This window comes from Salmo salar, chromosome ssa11, assembly GCF_905237065.1.
Source record: "Salmo salar chromosome ssa11, Ssal_v3.1, whole genome shotgun sequence".
Taxonomy (NCBI): Eukaryota; Metazoa; Chordata; class Actinopteri; order Salmoniformes; family Salmonidae; genus Salmo; species Salmo salar.
The window spans coordinates 102,478,815-102,496,952 of record NC_059452.1 but is presented as its reverse complement, the minus strand read 5'-3'; the positions used below and the strand labels follow the sequence as shown (position 1 = coordinate 102,496,952).

Sequence of the window (18,138 nt, the reverse complement as noted above, 5' to 3'; positions counted from 1 at the left end):
AACATATCCTCCGAGAGCAACTTCTCCTAACCATCCAGGAACAGTTTGGTGACGAACAATGCCTTTTCCAGCATGATAGAGCACCTTGCCATAAGGAAAAGTTATAACTAAGTGGCTCGGGGAACAAAACATCGATATTTGGGTCCATGGCCAGGAAACTCCCCAGACCTTAATCCCATAGAGAACTTGTGATCAATCCTCAAGAGACGGTTGGACAAACAAAAACCCACAAATTCTGACAAACTCCAAGCATTGATTATGGAAGAATGGGCTGCCATCAGTCAGGATGTGGACCAGAAGTTAATTGACAGCATGCCAGGGCGGATTGCAGAGGTCTTGAAAAAGAAGGGTCAACACTGCAAATATTGGCTCTTTGCATCAACTTCATGTAATTGTCAATAAAAGCCTTTGACACTTATAAAATGCTTGTAATTATACTTCAGTATTCCATAGTAACATCTGACAAAAATATCTAAAGATACTGAAGCAGCAAACTTTGTGGAAATTAATAGTTGTGTCATTCTCAAAACTTTTGGCCACGACTGTAGTGGTAGTAACGTTATTTCGTCGATAACAACTAGACTGACTTCTGTTCTATAGTATGTGCCACCGGAATTTGCTACACCGGTAGGAAGTATGTTTAGAATGATCATGGAATGTGCATAAGGGCTATAGAGGAGAGGAGAGGAGAAGAGAGGAGAAGAGAAGAGAAGAGAAGAGAAGAGAAGAGAAGAGAAGAGAAGAGAAGAGAAGAGAAGAGAGGAGAGGAGAGGAGAGGAGAGGAGAGGAGAGGAGAGGAGAGGAGAGGAGAGGAGAGGAGAGGAGAGGAGAGGAGAGAGAGAAGAGAAGAGAAGAGAAGAGAAGAGAAGAGAAGAGAAGAGAAGAGAAGAGAAGAGAAGAGAAGAGAAGAGAAGAGAAGAGAAGAGAAGAGAAGAGAAGAGAAGAGAAGAGAAGAGAAGAGAAGAGAAGAGAAGAGAGAATATTGGATATAATAGACGAGAGGAGAATATAGGAAATGAGAGTAGAGGAGAATAGAGGAGAGGAGAATAGAGAACAGGAGAATAGAGAAGGGGAGAGGATTATGGAGGAGAGGAGAATAGAGGAGAAAATAATTGAAAACAGGAGAATAGAGGAGAGGATAATGGAGGAGAGGAGAATAGAGGAGAAGAGAATAGAGGAGAGGATAATGGAGGAGAGGAGAATAGAGGAGAGGAGAATGGAGGAGAGGATAATGGAGGAGAGGAGAATAGAGGAGAGGATAATGGAGGAGAATAGAGGAGAGGAGAGAAGAGGAGAGGAGAGAAGAGGAGTCTCACAGTTGGGCATCCAGACTCTGAACATTACCTCCTCCCCCTACTATTTTGGACTGTAATCTCTGCTGATATTACCTACTGGTCATCTCCTGCACACACACACACACACACACACACACACACACACACACACACACACACACACACACACACACACACACACACACACACACACACACACACACACACACACACACACACACACACACACACACACACACACACACACAGAGAGAGGAGGAGAGAGGGAGAGAGAAATGACAGTATGTTTTTTTAGAGTGATGATGAGCAAGAAATTGTGAGAGAATACGTGGGAGGTGTGAAAGAATAAGGGTTGAGGAAGGGGATGAGTCGGACAGAGAGCAATAGAGAGAGAGATAGAGACGGCCAGACAGAGAGAGAGAGAGAGAGAGAGACGGACGGACGGACAGACAGACAGACACAGAGAGACAGAGAGACAGAGAGAGAGATAGAGACAGCATGACAGAGAGAGAGACGGATGGACAGACAGACACAGAGAGACAGAGAGACAGAGAGAGAGAGAGTACACAGTGTCAGAATACCTGACCACTGTGACTGACCCAAAACAAAGAAAAGGCTTGACTATGTACTGACGTAGGCAGACCTGGCTCTCAAGAGAAGACAGGCTATATGGCCTCTGCCCATAAAATGAGATGGAAACTGAACTGCGCTTCCAAACCTCCAGCTTAAATGTATGACCATATTAGAGACACATCTTTCCCCCCCATTTGTTTACATATTTGTTTTTGTTTGTGTTTTGGTCATGTAAACATGTTTCCAGTATGGGTTAGAAAGAGAGAAGAAGGCCCGTACACTTGAAAAAGCTCCCAATTCACCTCTTTATTGACAATGTTTTCCATCTGAAACGGATCTTCGTCAGGTCAAACAAACAGACTGAGTGCTCACATCCCAAAGTATACACATTTCACCTCACATGACCGTTACGCACATGATGCATTGTGGGTGCAAACACAATGTATATCTTTAATCATTTGATATCAGTGAGATGGGCACATGTAGTAGTTACAGACAATAATATATATGTATAAAAAAATAATTTGTTTCCGGGAGTTGCTGGGATATCATATATCCAGTATACATCTGGTATTTTTCCATTAATTCCAGATGAAATATCTGTTTGGCCACTGGTTGGTTCTGTGTTCGTTTGGCACTATTCCATTTCCCATATATACCGGAGCCGCCATAGAAAAAATACTGAAAAAGAAGGCTAGTAATAAAGTATTTTCTGAAGAGTTACAGATTTCTTTCCCATTTACTGAGTGAAGGTCCCCCTTAGCCAATCAGAGGGAACACAAGAGGACTGAGGGGGACGAATAGGGATAGTCAGTGGGCGGGAGTTGCTACTGAGGAGAATTTGAGTGTGAGTGCAAAGACCAACTAAAACTTTAGTACGTTTTAAAATGATCTACCAATTGTTTCATCTTTCAACCTTCTCGGCCAGAGTTGGTTAGTTGTGTGTTCTCTTTAGTAGGACAGGATCATGTTGAGTGAGAGAGTACTGTGAAGAACAAACACAATTGTAAATACAACACATTTTAATGTTTATTTATTTTCCCTTTTGTACTTTAACTATTAGTACATCATTACAACACTGCATATAGACATAATATGACATTTGAAATGTCTTTATTCTTTTGGAACTTCTGTGAGTGTAATGTTTACTGTTCATTTTTATTGTTTATTTCACTTTTGTTTATTATCTACCTGACTTGCTTTGGCGATGTTAACATATGTTTCCCATGCCAATAAAGCCCTTAAATTGAATTGAATTGCTAGCTCTCTCCCCTCTTTTATCTTCCAGCAGTAGACAATTACATACTGCTCTGGACTGTCTAATCTCTACTGACATTACCTACTGGATACTGGCTGTCACCTGCGCGCCCACACACATCTTAGCACACACAGGGGGAAGGAGAGTAACAGAGAGACATATAGAGAAGGAGAGAGGGTGTGAGAGAGAGAAACAGAGAGAAGGAGAGAGGGTGTGAGAGAGAGAGAGAAACAGAGAGACCACAGAGAGAAGGAGAGAGGGTGAGAGAGAGAGAAACAGAGAGAAGGAGAGAGGGTGAGAGAGAGAGAAACAGAGAGACCACAGAGAGAAGGAGAGAGGGTGAGAGAGAGAGAAACAGAGAGAAGGAGAGAGGGTGTGAGAGAGAGAGAGAAACAGAGAGACCACAGAGAGGAGGAGAGAGGGTGAGAGAGAGAGAAACAGAGAGACCACGGAGAGAAGGAGAGAGGGTGAGAGAGAGAGAAACAGAGAGACCACAGAGAGAAGGAGAGAGGGTGAGAGAGAGAGAAACAGAGAGACCACAGAGAGAAGGAGAGAGGGTGAGAGAGAGAGAAACAGAGAGACCACAGAGAGAAGGAGAGAGGGTGAGAGAGAGAGAAACAGAGAGACCACAGAGAGAAGGAGAGAGGGTGAGAGAGAGAGAAACAGAGAGACCACAGAGAGAAGGAGAGAGGGTGAGAGAGAGAGAAACAGAGAGACCACAGAGAGGAGGAGAGAGGGTGAGAGAGAGAAACAAGAGAGCGCGGTGATAATGTGTTAATTGTCAGAGAGCAATGAGCGACAGATTGTGTGTGAGAGAGAGAGAGAGATAGAGAGAGGGGGAGTTGGAGGAGAACAGTGGTCAGTGAGGCAACACTCAGCTCTCAGTAGTGGATGAATACAACAGCGTGAAGAACTCTCTCCTCTCTTCTCTCTTCTCTGCTCCCATCTTCCTTCCCTTCTTTCTTTCCTTCACTGGTTCAATCTGTTGGATTACTATCCTGTCTTTCCTGGACTGTGTTTGGAGGAGATATCACACACACATACACACATTTGATTTTAGAGAGTGTGTGTGTGTGTGTGTGTGTGTGATTGGAGAAGAACTGCTCGTGTCGAAGAGAAATACACACTCGGCTGTCTCTCATACCGAGAGGAGAGAGAGAGATTTCTGGAGTGTCTGGCTGAACAATCAAACGGAGATTGAGGGATGTGACAGAGAGGACTTCTTCTAGCAATAACAGGTCAGGAACTCTACTGTGTGCGTGTGTGTGTGTGTGTGTGTGTGTGTGTGTGTGTGTGTGTGTGTGTGTGTGTGTGTGTGTGTGTGTGTGTGACAGTAGAGAGGGGAATAAAATACATAGTCTTGATGAACAGTTATTAATGTACAGGTGATCAAAGTACTGAAGTGATTGATACTCTTCCCCTCCTCTCTCTCTCTCTCCCCTCCTCTCTCTCCCCTCCTCTCTCTTCCCCTCCTCTCTCTTCCCCTCCTCTCTCTTCCCCTCCTCTCTCTTCCCCTCCTCTCTCTTCCCCTCCTCTCTCTCTCCCCTCCTCTCTCTCCCATCTTCTCTATCCCCCTCCTCTCTCTATCCCCCTCCTCTCTCTCTCCTCCTCTCTCTCTCCCCTCCTCTCTCTTCCCCTCCTTTCTCTTTCCCCCTCCTCTCTCCCCTCCTCTCTCCCCTCCTCTCTCTCTTCCCCTCCTTTCTCTCTTCCCCTCCTTTCTCTCTTCCCCTCCTCTCTTCCCCTCCTCTCTCTTCCCCTCCATTCCCCCTCCCTCCTTCCTACCACCCACACTCCCACACTCTCTCCCACACTCCTTCCCCTCCCCCCACTCCCTCTCTCCCTCCCTCTCATCACTAGCGCTTTCTTTAACATTATTATTAAACTCTTCCATACGGAATCACCCTATGACAACCTTCTCTGTTTCCTCTCCCCCTCTCTCTCTCTGTCCGTCTCTCTCTCCCTCTCTCTCCCTTCCCCTCCTCTCTCTCGCCCCTCCTCTCGCTCTCCCCTCTTCTCTCTTCCCCTTCTTTCCCTCTCCCCTCCCTCTCCCTCTCTCTCTCCTTCCTTTCTTCTTTATTCAAATCTTCTGTAGAATTCCAATCAATCCATGACCTCAGTTTCTCCCTCTCTCTCTCTCTCTCTCTCTCCCCCTCTCTCTCCCTCCCTCTCTCTCTTCCTTTCTCTGTTATTCACTCTTTTTCTTTTACTCACATCCTCTGTGGAATCCCAATTACTCTCCACATGACCTCTCTCTCTCTTTCACACTCTCTCTTTCTCACTCAGTGTGAGAGCTCTTTGTGTGTGTGGTTATGTGTGTGTCTGATTGTGTGTGTGTGTGTGATTGTGTGTGTGTGTGTGTGTGTGTGTGTCTGATTGTGTGTGTCTGATTGTGTGTGTGTGTGTCTGATTGTGTGTGTGTGTGTGTGTGTGTGTGTGTGGGTGTCTGATTGTGTGTGTGTGTGTGTGTGTGTGATTGTGTCTGATTGTGTGTGTGTGTGATTGTGTCTGATTGTGTGTGTCTGATTTTGTGTGTGTGTGTGTCTGATTGTGTGTGTGTGTGTGTGTGTGTGTGTGTGTGTGTGTGTGTGTGTGTGTGTGTGTGTGTGTGTGTGTGTGTGTGTGGGTGTGGGTGTGCTTACGTGTCAAGGAGTCAATAGTAACTTTTCCTGCTTCAGGTTAATTCATCCTAAATGAATGAACTGTAGTTCAGTTAACAAGCTCAAGAATTGATTCATTCATAAAAATGGACAAAAACACTTGAATGAGTGCACTTCCTCTGGCGGAGAGAACGAGAAGGATGGAGAGAGGGATGGAGAAAGGAATGGAGAGAGGGATGGAGAGAGGGATGGAGAGAGGGTAGGAGAGAGGGATGGAGAGAGGGTAGGAGAGAGGGATGGAGAGAGGGATGAGAGAGGGATGGAGAGAGGGATGGAGAGAGGAATGGAGAGAGGGATGGCGAGAGGGATGGAGAGAGGGATGGAGAGAGGGATGGCGAGAGGGATGGAGAGAGGAATGGAGAGAGGGATGGAGAGAGGGATGGAGAGAGGAATGGAGAGAGGGATGGAGAGAGGGATGGGAGAGAGGGATGGAGAGAGGGATGGAGAGAGAGATGGAGAGAGGGGAGGAGAGGGGAATGGAGAGAGGGATGGGAGAGAGGGATAGGGAGAGAGGAATGGAAAGAGAAATGGAGAGAGGGGAGGAGAGAGGAATGGAGAGAGGGATGGAGAGAGGGATGGGAGAGAGGGATGGAGAGAGGGAAGGAGAGAGGGAAGGAGAGAGGGATGTAGAGAGGGATGGAGAGAGGGATGGGAGAGAGGGATGGGAGAGAGGGATGGAGAGAGGGAAGGAGAGAGGGATGGAGAGAGGGATGGGAGAGAGGGATGGAGAGAGGGAAGGAGAGAGCGATGTAGAGAGGGATGGGAGAGAGGGATGGAGAGAGGGAAGGAGAGAGGGATGGGAGAGAGGGATGGGAGAGAGGGATGGGAGAGAGGGATGGAGAGAGGGATGGAGAGAGGGATGGAGAGAGAGGGATGAGAGAGGGAAGGAGAGAGGGGAGGAAATGGACAATAAAAGAATGAGAAGTGACGTCTAACTGATTTGAAGGCTTAAATGACAGCAGGCGGACTCTACCAGCATGACACACACACACACACACACACACACACACACACACACAGTCCCGTGGTCAAGGCTGAGGCCAGAATGTCATGACATTTAGACAAACTGATCCATTATTCATGGCCTGTTAATACCACAATAGAGTAAACAACAGAATGGCCTCCGCTCACACTGTGAAGTGTGTGTGTGTGTGTGTGTGTGTGTGTGTGTGTGTGTGTGTGTGTGTGTGTGTGTGTGTGTGTGTGTGTGTGTGTGTGTGTGTGTGTGTGTGTGTGTGTGTGTGTGTGTGTGTGTGTGTGTGTTCTTACCTCTGAAGTCATTTTAGGAGTAGAAAGCGTAGTAATAAGCCCGTTGCCTGGATACAAAAAGCATAATTAAGAGCAATTATCAGCCACTTCAGTTCACATCAACAACATTTATCAGACGGTTCATAGCAAAACAACGTCAACAAATGAATACATCAAAAGACAGAGGAACAAGAGTGAGTAGGAGGGAGAGGAGGAGAGGGAGGAGGAGAGAGAGGGAGAGAGGAGGAAAGAGGGAGGGGGAGAGGGAGAGAGCGAGATAGGGGGGACAGAGACAGAGACAGAAGAGTGGGAAGTGAATGAAATAGACAGTATAGTTCTTTAATGACAGCTCCTCTCTCTGTTTGAGTCCTGAATGGCACCCTATTCTCTATATAGTGCACTACGTTAGACCAGAGCCCTATGGCACCCTATTCCCTATATAGTGCACTACGTTAGACCAGAGCCCTATGGCACCCTATTCCCTATATAGTGCACTATGTTAGACCAGAGCCCTATGGCACCCTATTCTCTATATAGTGCACTACGTTAGACCAGAGCTCTATGGCACCCTATTCCCTATATAGTGCACTATGTTAGACCAGAGCTCTATGGCACCCTATTCTCTATATAGTGCACTACTTTAGACCAGAGCCCTATGGCACCCTATTCCCTATATAGTGCACTACGTTAGACCAGAGCCCTATGGCAACCTATTCCCTATATAGTGCACTACGTTAGACCAGAGCTCTATGGCACCCTATTCCCTATATAGTGCACTCCGTTAGACCAGAGCTCTATGGCACCCTATTCTCTATATAGTGCACTCCGTTAGACCAGAGCTCTATGGCACCCTATTCCCTATACAGTGCACTACGTTAGACCAGAGCTCTATGGCACCCTATTCTCTATATAGTGCACTCCGTTAGACCAGAGCTCTATGGCACCCTATTCTCTATATAGTGCACTATGTTAGACCAGAGCTCTATGGCACCCTATTCCCTATACAGTGCACTACGTTAGACCAGAGCTCTATGGCACCCTATTCCCTATACAGTGCCTTGCAAAAGAATTCACCCCCCTTGGTGTTTTTCCTATTTTGTTGCATTACAACCTGTAATTGAAATTGATTTTTATTTGGATTTCATGTAGTGGACAAACACAAAATAGTCCAAATTGGTGAAGTGAACTGAAAAAAATACCTTGCTTCAAAAATAAATTAAAAATTAAAACCGCAAAAGTGGTGCGTGCATATGTGTTCACCCCCTTTGGTATGAAGCCCCTAAATAAGATCTGGTGAAACATATTACCTTCAGAAGTCACAGAATTAGTTCAATAAATAAAGTTCACCTGTGTGCAATCTAAGTGTCACATGATCTGTCACATGATCTCAGTATATATACACCTGTTCTGAAAGGCCCCAGAGTCTGCAACACCACTAAGCAAGGGGCACCACCAAGCAAGCGGCACTATGAAAACCAAGGAGCTCTCCAAACAGGTCAGGGACAAAGTTGTGGAGAAGTACAGATCAGGGTTGGGTGATAAAAAAAATCTTTGAACATCCCACGGAGCACCATTAAATCCATTATTAAAAAACACAGACTTACACATGGAATAAACAAAACATACAGTCCATAATACAGTAGAACAAAAGAAAACAAAAAGTCTATATACAGTGAGTGCAATTTCAATAAAAGAGTATGAAAACACTCCCGTCCCAACACAATGTGTACACTTAACGCCTACCCAATTATAGCAAGCCATTCCAGACAGAGTGGGAGATCGCAGAGAGAGAGAGATAGAGAGAGAGAGAGAGAGAGAGAAAGAGAGAGGACAGAGAGAGAGAGAGAGAGAGAGAGAAGGACAGAGAGAGGGAGAGAGAGTGAGAGAGAGACAGAGAGAGAGAGAAGGAGAGAGAGAGGACAGAGAGAGAGAGAGGACAGAGAGAGAGAGAGGACAGAGAGAGAAGGAGAGAGAGAGAAAGAGAGAAATAGAGAGAAGGACAGAGAGAGGACAGAGAGAGAGAGAGGACAGAGAGAGAGAGAGAGAGACAGAGAGAGAGAGAGACAGAGAGAGAGAGGACAGAGAGAGAGAGAGGACAGAGAGAGAGAGACAGAGAGAGAGAGAGAGACAGAGAGAGAGAGACAGAGAGAGAGAGAGACAGAGAGAGAGAGAGAGAGAGAGAGAGGACAGAGAGAGAGAGAGAGAGAGAGAGAGAGAGAGAGGACAGAGAGAGAGAGAGAGACAGAGAGAGAGAGAGAGAGAGAGAGAGGACAGAGAGAGAGAGGACAGAGAGAGAGAGGACAGAGAGAGAGAGAGAGAGAGAGAGAGAGAGAGAGAGGACAGAGAGAGAGAGAGACAGAGAGAGAGAGAGACAGAGAGAGAGAGAGAGAGAGAGGACAGAGAGAGAGAGAGACAGAGAGAGAGAGAGAGAGAGAGAGAGAGAGAGAGAACTACAGAGAGACATACAGACACACTGCACGAATAGCAATAGACAGCTGCAGCGAGGCAATGCGAATAGCGGGAAGGATATGAGGGAAGGATACGGAGAGAGTGAGAGGTGAGCTGCCCGCTCTCCTCTATGTTAAATACACTCTCCTTTTGAAGTCTTCCACTTGTTCTCCTCTTCGATCTCTCCATTCCTCTCAGCTCAGAGAGGAATCTGCCTCTAAAGGTCTAGCTTTACAAACAGGTTTGCAAAAATCTGGTATCCTGAGGTTACCGGGTTAAATTTTCCAGAAGTTCCTAATCAGGATGGAATCAACAAAGGAATCATCCAAATGGAATTTCTGAATTCATTTTTTGAATGTTGTCAGAAGTTACAACAATTTCTCAACACTATTTTGGACACTGAGTCTCTCTTTCAGACTGGCCCTGTTATGTAGAAAACCATTACTAGAACCCAGTAAACATGTAGTGTTACATTGAGGAAGCCAAGGGCCTGATATGTAGAAACCCAGGAATAAATGCTAATATTTAATGTACAGTCACTAGCCTAGTTCTATTACTAGCCCAGTTCTAATACTATACTAGCCTAGTTCTATTACTACACTAGCCTAGTTCTATTACTACACCAGCCTAGTTCTATTACTACACTAGCCTAGTTCTATTACTACACTAGCCCAGTTCTATTACTTCACTAGCCCAGTTCTATTACTACACTAGCCTAGTTCTATTACTACACTAGCCTAGTTCTATTTCTAAACTAGCCTAGTTCTATTACTACACTAGCCCAGTTCTATTACTACACTAGCCTAGTTCTATTACTACACTAGCCCAGTTCTATTACTACACTAGCCTAGTTCTATTTCTAAACTAGCCTAGTTCTATTACTACACTAGCCCAGTTCTATTACTACACTAGCCTAGTTCTATTTCTAGCCTAGTTCTATTACTACACCAGCCTAGTTGAACTACTAGCCCAGTTCTATTTCTAAACTAGCCTAGTTCTATTACTACACTAGCTTAGTTCTAAAACTACACTAGCCTAGTTCTATTACTACACTAGCTTAGTTCTAAAACTACACTAGCCTAGTTCTATTACTACACTAGCCCAGTTCTAATACTATACTAGCCTAGTTCTATTACTACACTAGCCCAGTTCTATTACTTCGCTAGCCTAGTTCTATTACTTCACTAGCCTAGTTCTATTACTACACTAGCCTAGTTCTATTTCTAAACTAGCCTAGTTCTATTACTACACCAGCCTAGTTCTATTACTACACTAGCCTAGTTCTATTACTACACTAGCCCAGTTCTATTACTTCACTAGCCCAGTTCTATTACTACACTAGCCTAGTTCTATTACTACACTAGCCTAGTTCTATTTCTAAACTAGCCTAGTTCTATTACTACACTAGCCCAGTTCTATTACTACACTAGCCTAGTTCTATTACTACACTAGCCCAGTTCTATTACTACACTAGCCTAGTTCTATTACTACACTAGCCTAGTTCTAAAACTACACTAGCCTAGTTCTATTACTACACTAGCCTAGTTCTATTACTACACTAGCTTAGTTCTAAAACTACACTAGCCTAGATCTATTGCTAGCCTAGTTCTATTACTACACTAGCCTAGTTCTATTACTACACTAGCCTAGTTCTAAAACTACACTAGCCTAGTTCTATTACTACACTAGCCTAGTTCTATTACTTCACTAGCCTAGTTCTATTACTACACTAGCTTAGTTCTAAAACTACACTAGCCTAGTTCTATTACTACACTAGCTTAGTTCTAAAACTACACTAGCCTAGATCTATTGCTAGCCTAGTTCTATTACTACACTAGCCTAGTTCTATTACTACACTAGCCTAGTTCTATTACTACACTAGCCTAGTTCTTTTACTAGCCTAGTTCTATTACTACACTAGCCTAGTTCTATTACTACACTAGCCTAGTTCTATTACTACACTAGCCTAGTTCTATTACTACACTATCCTAGTTCAATTACTAAACTAGTTCTATTACTATACTAGCCTAGTTCTATTACTACACTAGCCTAGTTCTATTACTTCGCTATCCTAGTTCTATTACTTCGCTATCCTAGTTCAATTACTAAACTAGTTCAATTACTACACCAGCCATGTTATATTACTACACTAGCCCAGTTCTATTACTTCGCTATCCTAGTTCAATTACTAAACTAGTTCTATTACTACACTAGCCAAGTTATTTTACTACACTAGCCTAGTTCTATTACTACACTAGCCTAGTTCTATTACTACACTAGCCTAGTTCTATTACTATACCAGCCTAGTTCTATTAGTTCACCAGCTAAGTTATATTACTTCGCTAGCCTAGTTCTATTACTAGCCTAGTTCTATTACTACACTAGCCTAGTTCTATTACTACACTAGCCTAGTTCTATTACTAGCCTAGTTCTATTACTACACTAGCCTAGTTCTATTACTACACTAGCCTAGTTCTATTACTACACTAGCCTAGTTCTATTACTAGCCTAGTTCTATTACTACACTAGCCTAGTTACATTACTACACTAGCCTAGTTATATTACTACACTAGCCTAGTTACATTACTACACTAGCCTAGTTATATTACTAGCCTTGTTCTATTACTACACTAGCCTTGTTCTATAACTACACTAGCCCAGTTCTATTACTACACCAGCCTAGTTCTATTACTACACTATCCTAGTTCTATTACTACACTATCCTCGTTCAATTACTAAACTAGTTCAATTACTACACCAGCCATGTTATATTACTACACTAGCCTAGTTCTATTACTTCGCTACCCTAGTTCAATTACTAAACTAGTTCTATTACTACACTAGCCAAGTTATTTTACTACACTAGCCTAGTTCTATTACTACACTAGCCTAGTTCTATTACTACACTAGCCTAGTTCTATTACTATACCAGCCTAGTTCTATTAGTTCACCAGCTAAGTTCTATTACTACACTAGCCTAGTTCTATTACTTCGCTATCCTAGTTCAATTACTAAACTAGTTCTATTACTACACTAGCTTATTTCTATTAGTACACCAGCTAAGTTTTATTACTACACTAGCCTAGTTCTTTTACTACACCAGCCAATTTCTTTTACTAGCCTAGTTCTATTACTTCGCTAGCCTAGTTCTATTACTACACTAGCCTAGTTGAACTACTAGCCCAGTTCTATTACTACACTAGCCTAGTTCTATTACTACACCAGCCTAGTTCAAATACTAGCCCAGTTCTATTACTAGCCTTGTTCTATTACTACACTAGCCTAGTTAACATTTAACATTTAAGTCATTTAGCAGACGCTCTTATCCAGAGCGACTTACAAATTGGTGCATTCACCTTATAATATCCAGTGGAACAACCACTTTACAATAGTGCATCTAAATCTTTTAAGGGGGGGGTTAGAAGGATTACTTTATCCTATCCCAGGTATTCCTTGAAGAGGTGGGGTTTCAGGTGTCTCCGGAAGGTGGTGATTGACTCCGCTGTCCTGGCGTCGTGAGGGAGCTTTTTCCACCATTGGGGTGCCAGAGCAGCGAACAGTTTTGACTGGGCTGAGCGGGAACTGTGCTTCCTCAGAGGTAGGGAGGCGAGCAGGCCAGAGGTGGATGAACGGAGTGCCCTTGTTTGGGTGTAGGGCCTGATCAGAGCCTGAAGGTACGGAGGTGCCGTTCCCCTCACAGCTCCGTAGGCAAGCACCATGGTCTTGTAGCGGATGCGAGCTTCGACTGGAAGCCAGTGGAGAGAGCGGAGGAGCGGGGTGACGTGAGAGAACTTGGGAAGGTTGAACACCAGACGGGCTGCGGCGTTCTGGATGAGTTGTAGGGGTTTAATGGCACAGGCAGGGAGCCCAGCCAACAGCGAGTTGCAGTAATCCAAACGGGAGATGACAAGTGCCTGGATTAGGACCTGCGCCGCTTCCTGTCTGAGGCAGGGTCGTACTCTGCGAATGTTGTAGAGCATGAACCTACAGGATCGGGTCACCGCCTTGATGTTGGTGGAGAACGACAGGGTTTTGTCCAGGGTCACGCCAAGGCTCTTAGCACTCTGGGAGGAGGACACAAGGGAGTTGTCAACCGTGATGGCGAGATCATGGAACGAGGCTAGTTATATTACTAGCCTCGTTCAATTACTACACTAGCCTAGTTATATTACTAGCCTCGTTCTATTACTACACTAGCCTAGTTATATTACTAGCCTCGTTCTATTACTACACTAGCCCAGTTCTATTGCTAGCCTAGTTCTATTACTACACCAGCCAATTTCTATTACTACACTTGCCTATTTCTATTACTAGCCCAGTTCTATTAATTCACTAGCCCAGTTCTATTACTATACTAGCCTAGTTCTATTACTACACTAGCCTAGTTCTATTACTACACTAGCCTAGTTCTATTACTACACCAGCCTAGTTCTATTACTACACTAGCCTAGTTCTATTACTACACTAGCCTAGTTCTATTACTATACCAGCCTAGTTCTATTACTACACTAGCCTAGTTCTATTACTACACTAGCCTAGTTCTTATACTACACTTGCCTAGTTCTATTACTACACTAGCCTAGTTCTTATACTACACTTGCCTAGTTCTATTACTACACTAGCCTAGTTCTATTACTATACCAGCCTAGTTCTATTACTACACTAGCCTAGTTCTTACACTACACTTGCCTAGTTCTATTACTACACTAGCCTAGTTCTATTACTTCACTAGCCTAGTTCTATTACTACACTAGCCTAGTTCTATTACTTCACTAGCCTAGTTCTATTACTACACTAGCCTAGTTCTTATACTACACTTGCCTAGTTCTATTACTACACTAGCCTAGTTCTATTACTATACCAGCCTAGTTCTATTACTACACTAGCCTAGTTCTTACACTACACTTGCCTAGTTATATTACTACACTAGCCTAGTTCTTATACTAGCCTAGTTCTATTACTACACTAGCCTAGTTCTATTACTTCACTAGCCTAGTTCTATTTCTTCACTAGCCCAGTTCTATTACTATACTAGCCTAGTTCTATTACTACACTAGCCTAGTTCTATTACTACACTAGCCTAGTTCTATTACTACACTAGCCTAGTTCTTACACTACACTTGCCTAGTTCTATTACTACACTAGCCTAGTTCTATTACTATACCAGCCTAGTTCTATTACTACACTAGCCTAGTTCTATTACTACACTAGCCTAGTTCTTATACTAGCCTAGTTCTATTACTACACTAGCCTAGTTCTATTTCTTCACTAGCCTAGTTATATTACTACACTAGCCTAGTTCTTATACTAGCCTAGTTCTATTACTACACTAGCCTAGTTCTATTACTTCACTAGCCTAGTTCTATTTCTTCACTAGCCTAGTTCTTATACTACACTTGCCTAGTTCTATTACTACACTAGCCTAGTTCTATTACTACACTAGCCTAGTTCTATTACTACACTAGCCTAGTTCTTATACTAGCCTAGTTCTATTTCTTCACTAGCCTAGTTCTTATACTACACTTGCCTAGTTCTATTACTACACTAGCCTAGTTCTATTACTACACTAGCCTAGTTCTATTACTATACCAGCCTAGTTCTATTACTATACCAGCCTAGTTCTATTACTATACCAGCCTAGTTCTATTACTAGCCTAGTTATATTACTACACTAGCATAGTTCTATTAATAGCCTAGTTATTTTACTACACTTGCCTAGTTCTATTACTACACTAGCCTAGTTCTGTTACTAACCGAGTTCTATTACTACTAGCCGAGTTCTATTACTAGCCTTGTTCTATTACTGCACTAGCCTAGTTCTATTACTACTAGCCCAGTTCTATTACTAGCCTTGTTCTATTACTGCACTAGCCTAGTTCTATTACTACTAGCCGAGTTCTATTACTAGCCTTGTTCTATTACTGCACTAGCCTAGTTCTATTACTACTAGCCCAGTTCTATTACTAGCCTTGTTCTATTACTGCACTAGCCTAGTTCTATTGCTACGTTATCCTAGTTCTATTGCTAGCCCAGTTCTATTACTAGCCTTGTTCTATTACTACACTAGCCTAGTTCTGTTACTACGTTATCCTAGTTCTATTGCTAGCCCAGTTCTATTACTAGCCTTGTTCTATTACTACACTAGCCTAGTTCTGTTACTACGTTATCCTAGTTCTATTGCTAGCTCAGTTCTATTACTAGCCTTGTTCTATTACTGCACTAGCCTAGTTCTATTACTACACTAGCCTTGTTCTATTACTACACTAGCCTAGTTATATTACTACGTTATCCTAGTTCTATTGCTAGCTCAGTTCTATTACTAGCCTTGTTCTATTACTGCGCCAGCCTCAATTTATCAACACTACCCTCTAACAACTTCATCTTCTAAACCTCTTCAATGAAAAATATTATTGGACAGCTGACGCAGCACACACGTTTTCTTTTAAGAAATGTCCTTTTCTAATTTATCACAAAGTCTGCTACTCCCTCAGATAGACAACACTGAGAGGGTGTCTTGGACCACTCCACTGTCTAATACTGTACCTGTCGTTTTAGGGTGAGTTCCAGATATGCACATTTTGCACAGATGATCAGATCTCAAAACGCCTGGAGAAGTGTTTACCATCTCAGTAACCACATCCACATTTTATAATGATCCTCTTGTCTTTACAGCATGTTTGTATGTATTTGTTGATCCTTTATTTAACCAGGGAAGTTACATTGACATCTCTGTTTCCAGCGAGTCCTGCTTTGTATCTGGGTTCCACTCTTAATGTTCTCTTAATTGAACTTAATTGATGGTTACGAGGCTATGAAATCACCTTACTATAAGGCTTAGTAACAACCTATTTCTCCTCTCTCTCAGATCTGTCCATTCCAATCGTCAGGATGTCCGGTATGGACTTCCCATTGGAGGAGCTGAACAGAACCGAAATCTCCCCAGACAACGGAAACTTCCTGAGGTTCTCCCCCACCTCCGTTTCCACTGCAGCCGCGGCGGCGGGGACAGGGTTGTCGTCGGGGCGACAGGAGAATGTTTACGTGTACGTGTGGATCTTCCTCAGTCTGCTGGTGTTCCTGCTGTCGACGATCATCATCGCCCTCCACAGGCTAAAGAACATCATTACATCATCATCCTCTGTAGCTGACTGCAGCAGTGAGGGGGGCAGCTCATTCACCAACATGGAGATCTGTAGTATATCTTCACAGAGGTCCACCGTGTCCTCACTGTCCATCTGAGAGACACACACACACATATACACACACAAATACACACACACACACACACACACACACACACACACACACACACACACACACACACACACACACACACACACACACACACACACACACACACACACACACACACACGTATACAAGCTTTTCAGTTGGACCATATGGGACTTTACTTCGATGTGTTAAGGCGGTAGCTTGAACTGAACTCTGAACCCTCTGTGACTTCTCCTTTTGGCTCATGGGAAACATAGTTCACTGTGTAAAAAAACAGAACCAGGAAGAGGGAGAGAGAACTCTGTTTTTGAATCTGGGGTATATTTACTACGACCCAAACGGAAGCAAAAGGGCCGAAAACATTTTTCTACGGTGTGCAATAATGAAACACCAAGAGGTCTGTTTCGATTCTTGCCTCCATGGAATACAACTTTGAAATCTTAGAAGTCCTCAGGCAAGTTGGCCGGGGTTTAATCTTATCTAGTGTCGCTTTCAGTGTGATTTATATCGGTCTTTCTCTTTTTATTTGAAATAGGAAACAACCGCTTCTGTTACTAATTCCACATGGATTAACATTATGTGACTGTTATGTTTATCTCAGATAACATATCTCATCCAGGATTGCTTTAATTCAAAGTTCATCTTTCTCTGGCTGTGTACAAAATGGTACCATATTCCCTATATAATTGGCTCTGGCCAACAGTAGTGTTCTCTATAGGGAATAGGACGCCATTTCAGACTTGTCCCCTCTGCTGTTTTCTTTCTGTAATATCCTAAATCTTTACTGTTTCCAGGGCAACCTGTACTAACCTGGTTTAACTGTGAAGTATAGTTCTTTCTGTAATATCAAAATATCTCTACTGTTTCCAGGGAAACCTGTACTAACCTGATTTTAGTGCAAAGTATAGTTCTTTCTGTAATATCAAAATATCTCTACTGTTTCCAGGGCAACCTGTACTAACCTGATTTAACTGCGAAGTATAGTTCTTTCTGTAATATCAAAATATATCTACTGTTTCCAGTGCAACCTATACTAACCTGGTTTAACTGTGAAGTACATACTGAATCAGACCTCATATTTGATTATTTTGAAAGTATTGAATTGTAATGGACTGGATATCGAGAAGGTTCAACAATAAAAAATATTAACATTTGTAATACTGTATATCGCTCTTTGTTTTAAGGTATAACCCCACAACTGGCCTCATTTCCTGACATTGTAACGGACAAAAACTCCACACAAGGAAAAAGAACATGAGTAAGAACAGAAATAAAGCCAAAGAGTATTCTCTCCCAGGGAACAGCGGCCTTATGCCATAAAGCCAGAGTATTCTCTCCCAGGGAACAGCGGCCTTATGCCATAAAGCCAGAGTATTCTCTCCCAGGGAACAGCGGCCTTATGCCATAAAGCCAGAGTATTCTCTCC

General features: G+C 43.1%; 1 protein-coding gene across 1 annotated transcript; it reads left to right on the top strand.

The window, feature by feature from the left end:
• Positions 1–3,902: 3,902 nt before the first annotated feature.
• On the top strand, positions 3,903–17,870 carry sertm1 (serine rich and transmembrane domain containing 1). The gene is made up of 2 exons (XM_014129745.2): positions 3,903–4,364; positions 16,345–17,870. The coding sequence occupies exon 2, from the start codon at positions 16,368–16,370 to the stop codon at positions 16,716–16,718; it is 351 nt and encodes a 116-aa protein (XP_013985220.1). The 5' UTR covers positions 3,903–4,364; positions 16,345–16,367; the 3' UTR covers positions 16,719–17,870.
• The last annotated feature ends 268 nt before the right edge of the window (positions 17,871–18,138 follow it).